Source organism: Erythrolamprus reginae, chromosome 1 (genome assembly GCF_031021105.1).
Source record: "Erythrolamprus reginae isolate rEryReg1 chromosome 1, rEryReg1.hap1, whole genome shotgun sequence".
Classification (NCBI taxonomy): Eukaryota; Metazoa; Chordata; class Lepidosauria; order Squamata; family Dipsadidae; genus Erythrolamprus; species Erythrolamprus reginae.
The window spans coordinates 381,159,671-381,178,121 of NC_091950.1; the positions used below are offsets into that span (position 1 = coordinate 381,159,671).

The 18,451-nt window shown below is 37.7% G+C and overlaps 1 protein-coding gene across 3 annotated transcripts in view; it reads right to left on the reverse strand.

Annotated features, from left to right (window-relative positions):
• The window catches only part of PSME4 (proteasome activator subunit 4), a 98,339-nt gene that overhangs the window by 40,985 nt on the left and 38,903 nt on the right, over nt 1-18,451 (reverse strand). For all 3 annotated transcript variants that reach the window (XM_070734736.1, XM_070734737.1, XM_070734735.1), the window contains 11 exons: nt 17,421-17,607; nt 16,124-16,213; nt 15,465-15,529; nt 14,546-14,696; nt 10,005-10,103; nt 9,670-9,739; nt 8,265-8,332; nt 6,578-6,793; nt 4,047-4,204; nt 1,735-1,830; nt 1,181-1,236 (listed from right to left, as the gene is read on the reverse strand). In XM_070734736.1, the coding sequence (XP_070590837.1) occupies nt 1,181-1,236; nt 1,735-1,830; nt 4,047-4,204; nt 6,578-6,793; nt 8,265-8,332; nt 9,670-9,739; nt 10,005-10,103; nt 14,546-14,696; nt 15,465-15,529; nt 16,124-16,213; nt 17,421-17,607 (1,256 nt within the window). The remainder of the gene's footprint in view (nt 1-1,180; nt 1,237-1,734; nt 1,831-4,046; nt 4,205-6,577; nt 6,794-8,264; nt 8,333-9,669; nt 9,740-10,004; nt 10,104-14,545; nt 14,697-15,464; nt 15,530-16,123; nt 16,214-17,420; nt 17,608-18,451) is intronic.

An 18,451-nucleotide genomic window follows, 5' to 3' on the forward strand; every position in this document is an offset into this window, starting at 1 on the left:
TGCACAGTCTCTTAGTTGTTCTTATCCCTGCAGAACTCTGATGTTATTTCTAGGATGTTTGGAGTCACTCTCCCAGTTTAGGAATCATAACCCCCAAGTGCTCCTTACCACCATTTGGCCTTTATTTTACATAACCCCTCTAATTCCTCCTTCAAGTCCTAGTACTTCTCCATCTTTTCATTATTGTTCATCCTGATGTTGCAAGCACTGAGCACTGCTAGAACTATTTCTATTACTGTCCTTGCCTATGACCATGGATGCCTGGCTAGTATCCACCTGTCTGGCTGACTGGCTACTATCTGCCTGGCTATCTAGATCAGGAAGTCACCCAAGATTCTAACCTTCTTATTCTTCATAACCTTCTGGGGAATCTTCCATCAGGGTCTAGCCTATATATTTTACATATGTTCCTGTACGCAATGCCAGCTACTTGGTTGTGATGTTCAGTGTATTCTCTTCCTGCCTGCATCTTACATCTTGGCCTTACATGTTGTACTTTCTTTGAAGCCCCTCTGCACAGTCTGCGCTTTGGGTCCTGCTTAATATGATAGACCCCTGCTTCTATGGATCTAGTGCTTAGTGCCTGTTTTTGTGCAGCCATGATCATTGCCACAATGTTGTCTTTTAGGTCAGCCCTTTTCAGTCACTGGCAGTATTTCCCAATGCATGTCACCCCAGCTAACTGTCAATGGTACATCCCATACACAGTACTATCTTGCCATGGTACTTCCTCTGCTTGAATTTTCTCCCATGCTGCTGCTGCCTCAGACATTCTCTCAGTAGTCTACCATTGTACTGATGGACCCCTAGAAGCTCTGTGTTTTTGTCCAGGGCAGGGGTTTTGACACTCACAGGACCCTGTCCAACTCTGCACATTGTAAGGAACTTCTTCACATTGACAGCTTTCATGTCCTGCTTGGGCCAGCTCATATACAGTATATAGTTTACATATTTTATCTTTAGCTTTTATTGATGTTATTGTAATGAATGTGATGGTTGTTAGCCACCCAGAGTTGTTGAGTCTTGCAGTATGCAATATTAAACTCAACAAAATTATTACTGGTATTATTATCATTTTTTTCTTAAGATTCACAGAAAAAAACAGAAATAAGAGGTTAAATAAAAAGCAAATTAAGTAATAGCAATTCTTTCCACTAATTATGCAATGGCATTAACTTACCATATTCAACACCAGTATAGAGTTTGATCTCTTCCAATGACACTAGACTTGGAACCCTGCATGATATACAATACATATATATTCTTTAAAAATAACTCTTGATGCAATGAATTTAATTTTGTAAAACAGCAATTATTGTTACATTCCTAAAGATTAAGAGTCATAATCTTATATCTTTTAATTTATATTTTTTCTACATTTTGAAGGTAAATGAAGACAGAATTTCAATAATAATGAAGCTGCATAACTTCTTGATTATTCTGGTACTTAGGATTGCATTTGTATAAGTACTAACAACAAGTGCCGTTGCTTTAAAACTATAAGCAGGCCTGAATTTGATTAATAGTTGAATGGGAGATCATCAGGGAATTTCAATGTCATTGGAAAGGATTGGAAAGTAAAAAAAGAAAAATCATCTAATTTATAGTAAGTTTCTATTATGTACAATATTAGATGAATAATTCTCAAAGCACATTTTAAGAATCCTTTCTACGTTGATGTTTTTATCTAAATGATTCCACTTATCATGTATATAAAAAGAAAATTTTACTTACATGTGAGCCACTTTTTCTCCTTTCAGAGGTGGCAGCATGTTTCCCGATCCAATAAGGCAATTGTGTACTATAGTAAGACACTGCTGAACATCATCTCTGAAAGTAAATGTTAATTATACTTCACTAAAAAGCATTCAAAATACAGTGATACCACATCTTACAAACCCCTCGTCATACAAACATTTTGAGATACAAACCCGGGGTTTAAGATTCTTTTGCCTTTTCTTCCAAACTATTTTCACCTTACAAACCCAAGCTGCCGCCACTGGGATGCCCCGCCTCCGGACTTATTGCCAGCAAAGCGCCCGTTTTTGCGCTGCTGGGATTCCCCTGAGGCTCCCCTCCATGGGAAACATCACCTCAGGACTTCCGTGTTTTTGCGATGCTGCAGGGGAATCCCAGCAGTGCAAAAACGGGCGCTTCACTGACAACAGAAGTCCGGAGGTGGGCAGCAAAATTGCAGCATCACAAAAACATGGAAGTGCGGAGGTGGGGTTTCGAGGACTTCCGTGTTTTTTCAATGCTGCAATTTCATTGAGGCTCCCCTCGCTGGGAAACCCCACCTCCGGACTTCCATTGCCAGTGAAGCACCCGTTTTTGCGCTGCTGGGATTCCTCTGCTAGGATTCCTCTGCTAGGATTCCCCTGCAGCATCACAAAAACACAGAAGTCCGGAGGTGGGGTTTCCCATAGAAGGGAGCCTCAGGGGAATCCCAGCAGTGCAAAAACGGGCGGTTCGGCTGGCAAAAGGGGTGAGTTTTGGGCTTGCACGCATTAATCGCTTTTCCATTGATTCCTATGGGAAACATTGTTTCATCTTACAAACTTTTCACCTTACAAACCTCGTACCGGAACCAATTAACTTCGTAAGACGAGGCATCACTTTTGAGACCTGACCTCCATAACAATGTTAGAAAATCCTATTAAACAGAGTTGCTGAATTATTTTATCTGAAGGCTCAAGCAAACCACTATTTCAAAGGCCAAATCACATAATGCATTTGTCAATAATTTATTGTTCAACAATCAAACCTATTTGATGGATTGATTCAACTGTCTATGTCAGTGATGGCGAACCTTTTATTCCCCAGGTGCCGAAAGAGCATGCACATACGCTATCCCACATGCGCAAGTGCCTACACTAATAATTCAATGCCTAGGGAGGGAAAAAACAGCTTTCACCGCCCCTCCCAGGCCCTCTGGAGGCCGGAAATGGCCTGCTTCCCAACTTCTGGTGGGCCCAATAGGCTCATGTTTTGCCCTTCGCTAGCTCCAGAGAAGTCTTTGGAGCCTGGGGAGGGCAAAAATGCCCTCTCCCACCCCCCAGGAGATTCTCTTGAAGCCAAAAACACCCTCGCAGAGCCTGTGTGCAATCAAACATAGACATGCATGTTGGAGCTGAGCTAGGGCAACAACTCACGTGCCAGCAGATATGGCTCCGTGTGCCACCTGTGACACTCATGCCATAGGTTCACCATCATTGGTCTATATTATATGCTATCATCCCTGGAAATTCTGAGCATTGTATAAAACTTTTTTCTGGGATGTGGACTAATGGCTCCCAATGTGGAGCACATGCCCCTCAGGAGGGCAATTGGAACCTTGTTTAAACCACATTGATGGCCTTTTAGGCTTCCTCCGCATGAGTAAAAGTTCACTTTTTGAATAGTAAGAACTATATGTCATGGGGGAGGGGATCAAGTTTTAAGAGATGCTTAGGTGGGGGCAAACTAAAAAACTGTTGGGAACCACTGGACTAGAAGATCTCGAAGATCCTTTCCAACTTCGTTATTCTGATAAAACTGACATCTATAAATAAGACTAGAAATAATAAAAATGACAATACAAAATGTAAACTACCCCTAAATAAAGGCTGGGAACATTAGAGAAATACTTCAATGCCATGTGTGTGTGTGTGTGTGTGTGTAATAAATTGTCAATCCCTGAAATAGCAAGTTTTAATGGCCTTCCTAAAAAGTAATACAGTAGAGTGAGAATAATTTAGATTTCCAGGTGAATGCTCTTCATCACAAGGGTAAAAATTTGGAGTGGTTATTTCCATGATCTCTGCTGATGAACATAAGGTCAGAACATGAGTATCTATGGGAGTGCTTATTCCCAACTGTTTTTTGCCTTCCCAATTAGATATGACAAACCATACTTGATATACAAATATTGCAAATAAATAAACAGAAATTAATGTAGCCATGATTCCTCTACTTGAGTAGATTTCCATTAGTTTATTCAGGAATTAAGTTATATTCATTTATTTAAACTTGAAAAAACAATTTAGTCAGTAATGAATCTGTCTTACCTGGACATTTCAAGACTTCCATCTGAATACTGTTCCAATTTGTCAAGCTCTGGCTGGAGAAAAGTATCCAACAATTCAAAAGAAAAAGCAACTTCTTCAGATGAAGGAACATGCCACTGAATATCAAGATTCTGTAGATCACCAGGTTTACCCCAGTCCTGTAAAAACAACACAATGGTGTGCATTTTGCCTTTAGCAAAATTAAAAAATAATTATGTCACAACAATGGATATTTTTCTTATTTTAGGCAAAAGGATCTTAAACGCTTGACTTGGCAAGAGATGAATTAATAGAATATTAATATTTAATTAACAATAGCCTATTCTGGTCACCAGTTAGACTTTTTTTTTTTTAAAGATTTATATTTATGGGTTTTTTAAAAAACAAACTATATTTCTTTTTCCCAACTTAACTTAGTTGAGAAATGCTATAGCATAAAAAGCAAAAAATAATTTCATAAACTCAAACCATTTTTAAATTAAGCTAGAGAACTTCCAATTATATAATTATACAAAAGACAGAAAAAGTTTAATAACAGAGAGAACTCCTGAGAAACCCTTGTCAGATTCATTAAGGAAAAGACGGCACATTAATTCAGATGGAGTGGGCGGATAATCATGTGTTAAATCCGGTGGTTGCATTCCGCTCACTGCTTTTGAGGTCAAGCCCAGCACTTTTAGATGTGCTTGGAACCATAAACAGAGTAAAATACAGTGATACCTCGTCTTACAAACCCCTCGTCATACAAACTTTTCGAGATACAAACCCAGGGTTTAAGATTTTTATGGCCTCTTCTTCCAAACTATTTTCACCTTACAAACCCAAGCCGCCGTCACTGGGATACCCCATCTCCAGACTTCTGTTGCCAGCAAAGCGCCCGTTTTTGCACTGCTGGGATTCTCCATGGGAACCACCTCCAGACTTCCGTGTTTTTGCGATGCTGCAGGGGAATCCCAGCAGCGCAAAAATGGGCACTTCGCTGACAACGGAAGTCTGGAGGTGGGGTTTCCCAGCGAGGGGAGCCTCAGCGAAATTGCAGCATCACAAAAACACGGAAGTCCGGAGGTGGGGTTTCGAGGACTTCTATGTTTTTGTGATGCTGCAATTTCGCTGAGGCTCCCCTCGCTGGGAAATCCCACCTCCAAACTTCCGTTGTCAGCAAAGCACCCGTTTTTGCGATGCTGGGATTCCCCTGCAGCATCACAAAAACACAGAAGTCCGGAGGTGGGGTTTCCCATGGAGGGGAGCCTCAGGGGAATCCCAGCAGCGCAAAAATGGGTGCTTCAGCTGGCAAAAGGAGTGAGTTTTGGGCTTGCACGCATTAATCGCTTTTCCATTGATTCCTATGGGAAACATTGTTTCATCTTACAAACTTTTCACTTTACAAACCTCGTCCTGGAACCAATTAAGTTTGTAAAATGAGGTATCACTGCAGTTCTTAAGTATGCCACACAAAAGCTAACTATAAATAGCAACCATAAAACTCGATAGATGGTATCGTGTGCCAATTTCAAGGAGTTTATCCAAAATGATATGCAAACAGGAACTTAAGTTAATGTTTTCCAATCTGTCATTCTATTCTATAGAAACCTCAATTAGGATTTTCTCCTGACTTGGGCAATCTGTTCCAAAAAACAAAATATGTCCATTTCTTTAGTAGTCAGTATTCTGAGGATTTATTTACTTTACTCTCATGATAGGTTTTTAAAAATTTAGCATATTAATTTTTACATAACAGTAACATTTGGCAAAATCCATTTTTAAGATGTATGAATTATTTGGATTTTTAAATAGTATTTTCTTAATTCTTCCCATTGAAAACAGTTTCCTTCAGTGTATGTTCATCCCTGCCATGCCTATAATCACATTACTACTTGATCATTTGCTACTTTAAGATAGAAATAAATATAAACAAGGTATGGAAAAATATGTTTTCAAGTTCCTTTCTAAGCAGTCTGAAATATCACTATAATTATTCAGTTACATCTTGATGCTTAGCATTGTCATTATCTGCACACAGGGAAATATGGACTTAGTTCATGTATGGCTATGTTGAGATTCTAGGCTGATCCCTCCCCCTTTTAACTCTGCCCTCAGGTTCTGATAGTCATTCCGCTACAGATTTATTCTATAATATTAAAACATCTTTTAAAAATAAAATGGAAAAATATTACCTAGTTTATGAAATAAGAACTATCTCAATTTTATTATTTAGTAGAATAGGGAATGTTACCTAATGATTTCCTGTAATTTTAAGCTAATCTGCAGTTGTTTATCTACTAATTACAATGTATTTTCATCACCCATCCCCTCAAGATGGTATGTGCCAGCATCCAAATAAACAAAAATAAAATATACTGATGATAAAATCGACATTGCATATTTTTAGTTTTATAGCATCTTTCACTTACACTTTCCATGCTATTGAGCTGGGATAGCCTTTGAGGAAATGCAACAGAGTAATTGTTCATTACTTTTATTTTTTTAAATGCAGTCAAATTCTCTAGTCCTAAGTAAGTTAAAATCCTTGCCTTGATAGGAAAGTATTCAGAAAGAGGCTTGTCAAAACCACCTGGCACACTGCAGTATTCTGTGGGGTAGATAAGTGTAGTAGAACGAAGAAGATGGTGCAGTAGGTTACAAGACAGAATGTAACCCTGCTTACAGGTTAAATGGAGGGTTCGTTGCAGAATCTTCAAAAGCTGCTCCCTGTATGGCAGCAACTTCTTCCCATCCACACGAGTGATCTAGCAAAAGTCAAAATATCAGAAATAAACACAAACAGAATTTATGTGAATGTATACTTCAGAAGAGACATTTGATGTATTTTTTTGAAATTAGGATAGCCATTTGAAATTAGGATAACTCTGAAAAAGTAACATTATGACCGATCCTCACATTTATGACTGTTGCAGCCTCCCTGCATTCATGTGATTAAGATTTGGGCACATCACAACCATCAGCATTTATGACCATTGCAACATACAGTAGAATAGAATAGAATAGAATGGAATGGAATAGAATAGAATAGAATAGAAGGTTGGGAAATCCTAAGGCTCAAACTCAATCTACCAAATGTGACCTACCAAAGAGAAAGAAAAAATAGGAGACACTTGAGGAAACCAATGTGACTATATAAAGAGCTAATAAGCTGAGAAATATAGCTTGTTTGAAGAATAGAAAGGGATATACAGTATAACAAAAACAGAGCATCAAGGAACAGCCCATATTAATAAGGATAATGTTAGAAAAACTCAGAATATGCTCAGGCTGGCACTGAATGCCAAAAATAATGAAAACTGTTCTTTGAATATGTTCAGAACAAGAGAAAGTCAAGGAAGCAGAATCCGCTGGTCGCAGCAGATGGCAAAATAATGATGAGAAACAGGAAAATGGCTGAAGTATTTTAACCTGTCAGACGCCAAATTACTGGGGGAAGGGGAGTCAGAAGAGAAATGAAGATCAAAAAGAAAGAGTGCAAAGAAAACAAAAAAAAAGATGATGGAAGGCTGAATCCCATAAAGAACAGTTAACGAAATTGTTTCTCGCCAAATAAGAGAGGGAGTTGAGAATACTCTTCCAATACTTGAAGGATTATTTTCAGAGAAGAGAACATGGATTTGTTTTCCGTAACTCCTAAGTGCAAGACACAAACTAAAAATATAGGCTTTAGGAAAATCCAAAATGGAAATAAAGAGAGAGGATTTACCTCAACATTAGAGCTATTAAGCAATGGCACAGCATGTCTCCTATAGTTATGGTGCTTTATCATTGGAGATTTTCAAGAAAATATTGGACATTTTTCTTGGGTTATATCAGGATTCATGTCCTGGAAAGGATTGGACTTGAATAACAAGATCCATTCCAAAATTACGTTTCTATGAATTAATTCCCAAGTAGAGAGACACAAAATACTTGAAAACAACACTACTGTTTTTCATTATTAGATTTAGAACTTCAAGCTATTATATTTCCTCTCTCAAATCAGATTTAAAACTCAACTGTTCTTCTCTATAGGAGCTTTAGTTTAGTTTAGTTTATTTAGATTTGTATGCTTTGCAAGTGATGTAATGATTCAATCAAGCACACAAGTCTAGTTAAGTAGTTTTGGCCTTAAGTATGTTCATCATAAGGAAATTAGTTTGTTATATCATATATTTAAAATTAAAACATGAATAAACTATATTAAAAATTAAAGCTAGGATTTCTCATAAATACCTCTGATAGAAGTTGAAGATTCCAGAGGAGTTCTTTATCTAATTCTTCATCATGTAACACATCATCATCTAAATATGAAATATATTATACCTCAATGTTACTATGATGCAGTATACGTAGACACCAACATTCAGAGTTCTACTCATAAAGCAAGCTACGCTATGAAATGTTTTTGATTCAATTAGAAAATGGAAAAATTATATTAATGTATAAAGACATATGTTCATATGAGTCTTCTGTTATAGGATGACAAATACATATAGATTATGTTTTAATTGTTTTTTTATCTATATCTATATTATTTTACACTCCTTTTCTGGATAAAAATTAAATAAGTTACCTCTACAAAGCAGTCTGAATATTGTCTTATATAACTGGCTGCCTAATAATGCTATGAGAAATTTCAAACCAGCCATCATTCAGAAGCTACATCACAATATATTTCCCTTCCCAAATTAGCATGTTCCCCCAAAATGAGTGAAATGCTCAATACCTAAGCCTCCTTGTCTGCCTTGAATTGCTTCCAATTTTGATTTCTGAGAAATCTTATTATTTAAGCAAAAGGCATACAATTAGCTTTTGAGAAATATGATTGCTTATACTGTATATAAAGAATAAACTGTTTAAGGCAAGAACAGTACTACAGCCAGAGTTCCCTCATATAAATGCACTGCTTCATGTTTCTACTAAAGGAAGCCTACCAGTTTTGAGCCCATCTACTGTTTTGAAATCAGCGTTCTGCACTTAAACATATTCTCTAACATTCTCTTGAATATTAGAGACATGGATGCACTTTGTGCCTCTATGAATAATAATAAACAAACATTTGTCTGTTCTACTGTTGTATTACATTAATATAATATAGCGGTAAAAATTGGATCAGGGACATTGAATCATTGAATTAATAACTAAATGACCCTGTACCAATCTCTTCTCTTATCCTAACCCATCAAAGTTACTGTGATATAGGAGTTAGTATGGTGAAATAGGAGTTAGTAGAGTGAAATAGGACCCCATTCAAATACATATTGAGCAATGGAAGTTTACTTGGTAGTTTTCAACTGGTCTCCATCTCTTGAAAATAAAATTAATGTATAGTATATATCAGAATACTGTATTTGTTGTCTCTAGCTGTTGGAAGAACATGCTCAGAATGCTAGAAGTTACTTCCAGTTCTAGATATTTTGTTCCAAAAATCTCTGGGCTTTGATAGAATAGCTAGATAGCTACGTTCTAAAGGAAGAGCAGTAAATTCTGGAATCATCCAAAATATTCCTTCTCCAGAACAGACCTTTTTGCAGATAACTACAAATAAAATACTTCAAATTTTTGACAGGCAATATACACCTACATATACATATTCCATTGTATAAACAAGTTACAACATTAGATCATTGAAACTTACTGAGAGTAAGATGTGTTATAACATTGCAGCAATGGGGTACAAAAAGCTTCAAAGACTTCTCTGGACAACACTGAAATGTCAGACAGAACCAAATGTTACATTTAGGTATTTTGACAAAATAATGAGCATTCTACAGCAAAGATACAAATCTTTTCTACTGAATGGCCTTGATTCTGCAAAGGAAAAAACAAATAAAGAATACTCTATCTAAAGCCTATATAGGAGACAGAGAGAGCTAATGAACTGGCAAAACATCCTAGTGTTACCAAAACAGAGAAGTTATTGTTAGATCTTAACTGAGAAGAAGGAAGAGAAGAAGGAAAATAAAGTCTTACTTTCACTGCAGCTCGGCACATATCAGCCACCATTCGACCAGCCACTCTTGTCTCAAAAATATTTGAGACAGCAAAATTGAAAACCTTCTCCAAGGCGACCTATACAAAAAGAAAAAGAAAGAAAATGTATGAAATGACTAAACCAAAATATTGTGTCATGGACAAATTATGAATCCTGATCTAAAGTTATACTTGGATTCACCAATACTGAGAATTACATTGTTCCCATTTTAGATTTATGCATGGCTATCACAAGGAAATAATGTCAGAAAAGACAACATTTAAGTATTGTTAACTAGTGATAGATAAAACATTTTTGGCATGAAATCTAGGAGTCATACCCATGGAACCAGGAAGTACCATTCTAAGACACAGAAAACTCTATGGTGGGAATCATTGTGAGGATGAGCTTGAGGGACAAGTTGAGATGGCTACTGTAGTACTGTCCTCCCTGTTGCAGTTGGACACTGTGGTATCCATGCAGAAAGTGCTGAATCTCAACACTGGATTGATGATAGATTGTCATGATAAAGAGGGACTTCAACCTGCGTCTTGACTGGAAGAGTCACTAAGTCCAGATCATCATGGACCTACGAGAATGCAAGGCCATGTGGTAGCTCTTGTTTTTCTCTTGAAACATTTTTTATATGATCTGAGGGTAAGGGACACCAGTCCCTTGTCATAATCAAATCTGTCATGACCCTAATGAATCTTTAGAGTAAGGAGGTGGCTTCAATTCTTTGTCATGATGGTACATTGGTGGCTTCTTATCTGGTGATAAAAAGGTACTCTTTAATATATTGAAACAGCAAAAGAAACACCTGGAAATGGCAATGAAGTGTAAATATCACTAAACATTGGACAAGAGCAATACAATGCCAATACAATTGTACGTTTATTTGTGGATATCCAATTTTATTTAAGGCAGTGGTTCTTAACCACTTAACCTTTGGGGGGGTCAAACGACTGTTTTCACAAGGGTCGCCTAAGACCATGGGAAAAGACAAATTTTCCATGGTGTTAAGAAATAAAGCTTCTATTCTGATGCTTCAGAACATATTTTTACAATCCGACCAATCAGGCGTTTACAGTGGGGATGTCCTTCTGAACTTCTGCCAATCAGCTTAAAGCTCTGTTGGAAGAATTGGCACTAGACTTATGGTTCGGGGTCACCACAACGTGAGGAACTGTTTAAGGGGTCACAGCACTAGAAAGGTTGAGAACCACTGATAAGGTATCCTTGTGGGGTAATAAGGTGGAAGATTAATGATGAGGTTATTAAAACAAATTTGCAAAACATCTGAGGGATAAAATCCTTCACATTTATTTAGAATTGAAGGCTAGATACAGGCTGGGAAAATCTAAAAAAGTGACAGACTTGTGAGGTTATCCAGATTCAACCTGATTCTTCTAGATCACTCAGCAGCTTTTAATACCATTCATCATGAGTTGTACATAAGCATATCTAGAAACCAAAATATAATCAAACAATAGCAATATCACTTAGACTTGGATATATTGCTTCATAGTACAGTGGTACCTTAAGATACGAACTTAATTGGTGCCGGGAGGAGGTTCGTAAGGTGAAAAGTTCGTAAGACGAAACATTGTTTCCCATAGGAATCAATGGAAAAGCAATTAATGCGTGCAAGCCCAAAACTCAGAAACCGGGAAGCCGGCTGCCACCACCAAAGGAGGCTTGAGCCTCCCTTTGCCCCACGCTGCTTCGCCCTGCCTGTTGTCCTGGGTGAAGTGCTGGGGGAAGGGAGTCAGGAAGGTCCTCCTGCTCCCCTCCCCAGCCAAAAACACAAAGACAGGCAGGGCGGAGCAGCGTGGAGCAAAGGGAGGCTGAAACCGCCTGCGGCTTCAGCTTCCCATTGCTCCGCGGGAGCGGCAGACCGCCTTTGTATTTTTGGCTGGGGGGGGGAAGCAGGAGGCGCAGGATCGGGCCGGCGGCGGGCACGCCGCGAGGTAGCAGGTCAGCATCCGGGTTCGGGGGGGTGCTGGGAAGCCCCCCAGGCCGGCTGCGACCTTTTAAAACAGCCGCGCCGCTTCCCAGCTGTCTCCTGAAGCCGAACGCCAAAGCCGAACTTCCGCGTTCGGCTTCGGGAGACAGCTGGGAAGCGGCGCGGCTGTTTTAAAAGGTGACAGCCGGGCTGGGGGGCTTCCCAGCAACCTCCCGAATCGAACCCGGGGTTCAGAAAAATTTTGCCTCTTCTTACGAACTTTGTTCGAGTTACGAACCGGCATTCGGGAGGCTTCTGGGAAGCCCCGCCGCCCGGCTGTCACCTTTTAAAACAGCCGCGCGGCTTCCCAGCAGTCTCCGAACGCCGGTTCGTAACTCGAAAAAAGTTCATAAGAAGAGGCAAAATTTTTCTGAACCCCGGGTTCGTATCACGAGTTGTTCGTAAGATGAGGGGTTCGTATCTTGAGGTACCACTGTACTTTACAGTTCCCACTAAGCAGTTTACAGAGTCAACATATTGCCCCCAACAATCCGAGTCCTCAGTTTACTGATCTCGGAAGGATGAAAGACTAAGCCGTTCAGAATCAAACTCCTGTAGTAGCAAGTTGACTTGCAGTACTGCATTCTAACCCCTGGGCGGCCATGGCTCCAATCTAATTTGTGACTTATGAACCAATCAGTTGTACGGCAACAATTTAAAGAAACCTACTGTGCATTTATTTTCCTGGATTCAGGCTAAATCTGTTGTATCCTTTACATTCATCTTTCAAAATATTACACAGCATATAATATTACTGCATTAATGGACAGATTAAGAAGAAAAAGGATTGGCTTTGAACTGTGTTGTTTTGTATGGCAGAACATAGACATCAGTTGACTTGATACAGATATTAACAGTAATAATTGAAACAATGTCAGGTGGTCTTACACTGTGATGTCATGTGAATTACATCTTATGACAGCAGTTCCAGAAGCCATTATTAGGTGAATTTTGCAAAGTTATTAGGCACAATAATATGTAATCACCATTTGTGTGTTCCTGTTGGATTCTCCAATTCTACACTTGAGAGACATACACACGTACGTGCGTACACACACACACACACTCATACTCTCTCTCTCACCCACACAGATTCTTGGGCGAACAAAGCACAAAGCCAAAAGCACCAGCCTGAAGATGATGAGTGGGACCTTGTCGAAACATCACCAGGAATCTCTGAAACTTACACGGGAAGAAACCCAAATATGTCAAGACCTACATATCTGTATCTGTGAAAACCTACGAAAACAAATATATGTATGTATGCATGTATTCCAAACTTGCAAAGAACTGATAAAGAAATAAAGGGAGACTAGTACGGATCTATTTAGAGCTATTTAACTCTCATCAGCTAACCATACCCTTCTAGGATTCGAACCTGGGCCTTGCTAGGCAGGGCTTTTACCTACTAAGCCACAGGTTCTCCTCCCTTTATCAGCTGAGCCAGGGAATCCAAAAGGGTATGGCTAGCTCATGAGAGCTAAATAGCTTGAAATAGATCTATGCTAGTCTCCCTTTATTTCTTCATCAGTTCTTTGCAAGTTTGGAAAATATGGTTTGTGTCTGGATGGCCCCTGGAGTGGGACTGAAAGGCAAACGGAAGCATCATGCTCCCTCCTATATTTGGGTATACCAGATGACTCGATAGAAAAATAGGGATGGATGGTGGATGGTGGATGGATGGATGGATTTATTTATTTTCTGGATCAATGGCATTTTCTTATCCCAGCAAGATATTTATAAATGAGCTGCAATGTCAAAACACTAGTGATGATTTAACTAGTTGAATATTACTCCCCACAAAAAACAAAATAAAACCTTGCATATACAATATACAATGTAAGCATAGCAGAAGAAAAGTCCTACCACTGATCCAGATATAGATTTTCCATTACAAAAGTCAGATGCTCTAGTACTGATTGCAAAAAACAACTACTTAGACCTAAAGATCTTTGTCTATAGCTTCATGTTCTGCAGGAGTATCAAGTCAGCTCTGCTATTTTCCAAGTTCTAAATTTGGGACAACTTTCACAGATTCTGACATGACATGCTATTTTGAACAAAACTAAAGGTAAAAGCTTCCTTGTACTGACTTCTGTGACTACTCAGTCATATTGGATCAAATTGTTTTACTATGTATGTGAGCCGCCCTGAGTCCACGGAAAGGGGTGGCATACAAATCCAATTAATAATAATAAAAATAATAATAATAATAATACAAATATTAATCTTACTAAACTTGTTAAGATCAGTCAATGTTGGCTTAGAGACATTTAAAAAAAAACAAAATAAAGAAGTCTATTAGGCCTGCCCAAGTCTTTGGGTGTAACTGTTTTTTGAATCCCAGATCAATATACTTATTTTCATTGTTCAATTTTTTTTTTATACCATGAATGCATCTTAAATTATATTTCTTTGGTCAAACTCCAAACAAGATGATTAAAATTGAAAGAGTTTCGGAAGCTTTGGCTTTAAGAAAATTAAGACAGAAAGCAAACTGTGACTTCTATATTCATTCCCTTTGATGAAAAATACCTTAAATATCTCTTTTGAGCACTGTGTGAGGATTGTGTTGTATGTAGAAGATAGTCCTAGTTCCACTAAGCTCTCTAAATGAGTCATCTTTTCTGTTTCAGTCTCCTCCCTTGTTTGTTCCAATGTGCTGCTTTCTATGAGTCCAAAACATCTATACAGAAAAACAACAATCAAATAGCATAATAAGTAAAACACGAAACCACCACAAGTCTTTTTATTGTTTGTATGGGCTGAAGTACAATATTGTTTTTGATGGTATGCTATAAAATTTGCATATGCTCCCTCAATCATTTCTGCCAACAAACTCAGGAAGACCAGAAATCAATTCATTTTTTAACAATTTCTTTATTTATTCATAAGAATAGGGATTTGCAGTCTAATTTTAAAAATATTGTTAGTTATCTATCTATCTATTTATCTATCTATCCGTATCTGTCTGCTTTTTTATCTTTACTTTTATTTGATAAACTGACAATGAGTGTTTCAAATGATTTTCAGCATCCCCCCCCCAAAAAAAAAAATTCAAGAAAACAAAATAAATTAGTCAAACTATAAAACTGCAAAGAGAAGAGAGAAATTGCTTCAGTCTTTAGAAATTTAAATATCTCAAATGTGGTCTTTTATATCATAAAGGTGAGAGAAAGGAAAATTAATTGTATTTTGCCATTATAAAGAAAAAAAACCCAGCTACATGGCTATCATTAGATACCCTATTCAAAAATACTGTTGCCTATAAACTTTGTTGAAAAAGTATCAGTCAAACTACAGTACTTATCCAGTTCTCTGACAATTTTCGACTCATATTTTTTCCATCAGAATAGCTTTCAAACTACAAAATATAGATTAGTATGAAACATACAACTGCAGTGTACAAGCCATTATATAGGGTTGTCACATCACTGGCATGATTACTACTTGCCTGTCCATAAACTGCAGTACAAAATCCTCAAATTCAGCAGTAGCAGAGCACAGTTCTCTCTCCACCTACAATTTCAAAATACAAAAAAAGTTTTTTCCCCCTACTGCATGTAAATCATAATGTAATTTCCAAAGTTCTTCACACAATTCTTGCATTATTCAAAACAAACAAATCTCAATTTCTGTAAATATTCAAAATACCAACATCAAAATCAAGGGAACATAAATAAAAACAAAATAAAATTTGTTAGTAAATTTAGACCATATAGTTGTTTCAGTGCTGGGATTCAATTTTTTTTTTACTGTTGGTTCTGCGAGTGTGGCTTGGCGAGTGTGACTTGTTGGGCGTGGCAGGGAAGGATACTTTAAAATCTCCATTTCCTCCTGATCAGTTGGGACTCGGGAGGCAGAGAATAGATGGGTATTTTCCAGTTCTCCAAACTACTCACAATTTCCACTACTGATTCTCCAGAACTGGTCAGAACCTGCTGAATTACTACTTCTGGTTTGTTTTCTCTTAAACTGAAAACCTTAATTATATAGTTACAAAGTGCAAGCAGCAAAATGTTTTAATATTCTTCTAAATTCTATGTGCTCTTATCTGTACTTGAACATTTTCACAAGAAGTTTAATTTAGCAAATATCTTTTATAACTGATACCTCTGTGAGATCATTTCTCTCTTGTAGTACTGATGAACAATCCACTAAAGGCACGAGAGTAGAAAATGTTGCAATGAACTGGAATGTGATCTAATAAAGAATGCAAACAAATTTTAGTGCCTGATTATACATATTAATATAAAAAAGAAGATAAATCACTTCAAATATCTGAAATATCATATGACAAAACTCTACAGGGAGGGAAAACTGATATTCCCACATCTCAGATACAAAGATTACACTTAGTGCAAAATTAAACTGTGTTTAATGTCTTCTATTCATACTCCCATATACACTAAAGCAGAGGTTGCCAGTCTTTCTAGGTGAATAGAATTTTGAGAAAAAAATATAAGCTTTCACTATCCAACAGCTGTTGGAAGAAGAGATTCTCATTCATAAAACAGTTGTCATGACAGGCATAGCTTGTTATAAATACACATTTTCCAGAAGGCAAATTGGCAGTGTTTTTTAAAGACCTAACAACCACAAATGTAGGGCAAAGGTGATGTCTAAACAATTCTGAACCTATGGTTTTATGTTTTGTTGTTTATTCCTATCGATGGGCAAACAATGACCAGGTAACTGAATACAAGACAATAGATGGGATCTGTATTCTAACTATTAACCATGAATCTATCTTCACAAAGCTTAAATCCAATAAATGGTTCCCCAGGAAAAGACACCATAGCTAAACATAGTAATACTGAAAAGCAAAACACATTTACAGCATGGGGAAGGGCGGGGCAGAGGGGGCTTCCTTACAATCCCTCCAAATCATCAGAGTCCCACATAGACGCTTGCCATCATTTGCCCTGAATTTCCAGTAAATTCTTTATTCTTGTCACCTTACTATTCTGGCAGCTGGGCATGCATCAAAATTCTGAATTTTTAACCATGCAACATGTTTAATTGTATTGAAATGGGGGGGGGGGGGGTTGCCCCATATAAGGTCCACAGTTATTACTGTAAAATATTTTTTCTATTTTTATTTGTAGCAGGTCATCATTTAAAAATGATTATAAAGATCAGGAACAGCAGAGAACCCTAATGGTACTAAGGGAGATGTAAATTATGCTGAGAAATCAACTGTGATTTAGTAGAAAGCACATAAACTGAAAAAGACTGCAATTAGCTTATGCCTTATGTGCTCCTCCTGTTGTATGCTCTACCCCCGCAAATAAGCAATAAGGAAGAGGCTGAAATATAAAAGAAAGAAATCTATGGAAAACTGTGGCCATGTCTTAGGTGACATAAGAGAGATCTAACTGCAACCACTCTGTGAAATTATTACACTCACCATGCATTTGCTAAAATCATTTGGATCCACACCAGGCAATGCTCTCATCAAGAGAGGCAACATATGTGTTGGACCTTCAGGAAATGACTTGCCCCCAGATACCAGGCTACGAGCTACACCAATTACACAACTTAATGTAGCTGTCAGCTGATGAGGTTCTGTTAATGTCTCTAGTGCGGGATATGTTCTATGGGAAAAAAAATAACAAAAGATTTTTAACAGTTCAGATGTTTTACTTACAAGTGCTTGTAAGATAAGCCAAACATGAGCTATGTTCAAAGCATTTTTCTAATTTTTCCATTTTTAATATTACATTACTCCACTTGCAGAAATTACAAGTACTATGTTTCAATGACTCAACTTTAGGAAATATTAAAAAATCAGAATAAGATGTGATTTCAATTACATTTTCTTCTAAATACCGTGTTTCCCCCAAAATAAGACCCTGGAATAAGTGCTTGGTCATATTGCTATGCACTCAAAAGCCCAATTGAGCTTATTATTGGGATGTCTTATTTTGGGGAAAACAGGGTATTAAAATGCAAACATTAAGAAATAACAACAATGAAATTAGATTGTAGGTCTCTTAACTTCTGCTGACTGAAGGGCTATAATAAGCTTTGTGGAACATGTGGAAGACTCCATTCTAGAAACGGAACAGTCACAGAAAAAAATTCAGGAGTTTTAAAATGTCAATTTCAAAAAGGACCCAAAATGTTTGACCGTATACATTTTTGAGGAACTTTAGGGACCAGAGAAGATATGCTGTCAAAGCCACATTTTTTCCACCTCGTAAATGGTATTTGCTCTTGTTTAAGCCAATCAAAATGGAAGGGTAGAAGTTTCAAAGTGAGGAAATGTATACAGTGATCCCTCTATTATCGCGAGGGTTCCGTTCCAAGACCCCTCGCGATAATCTATTTTTCGCGATGTAGGGTTGCGGAAGTAAAAACACCATCTGCGCATGCGCGCCCTTTTTTTTCTATGGCCGCGCATGCGTAGATGGTAGAGTTTGCGTTCCCCGCCGCCCA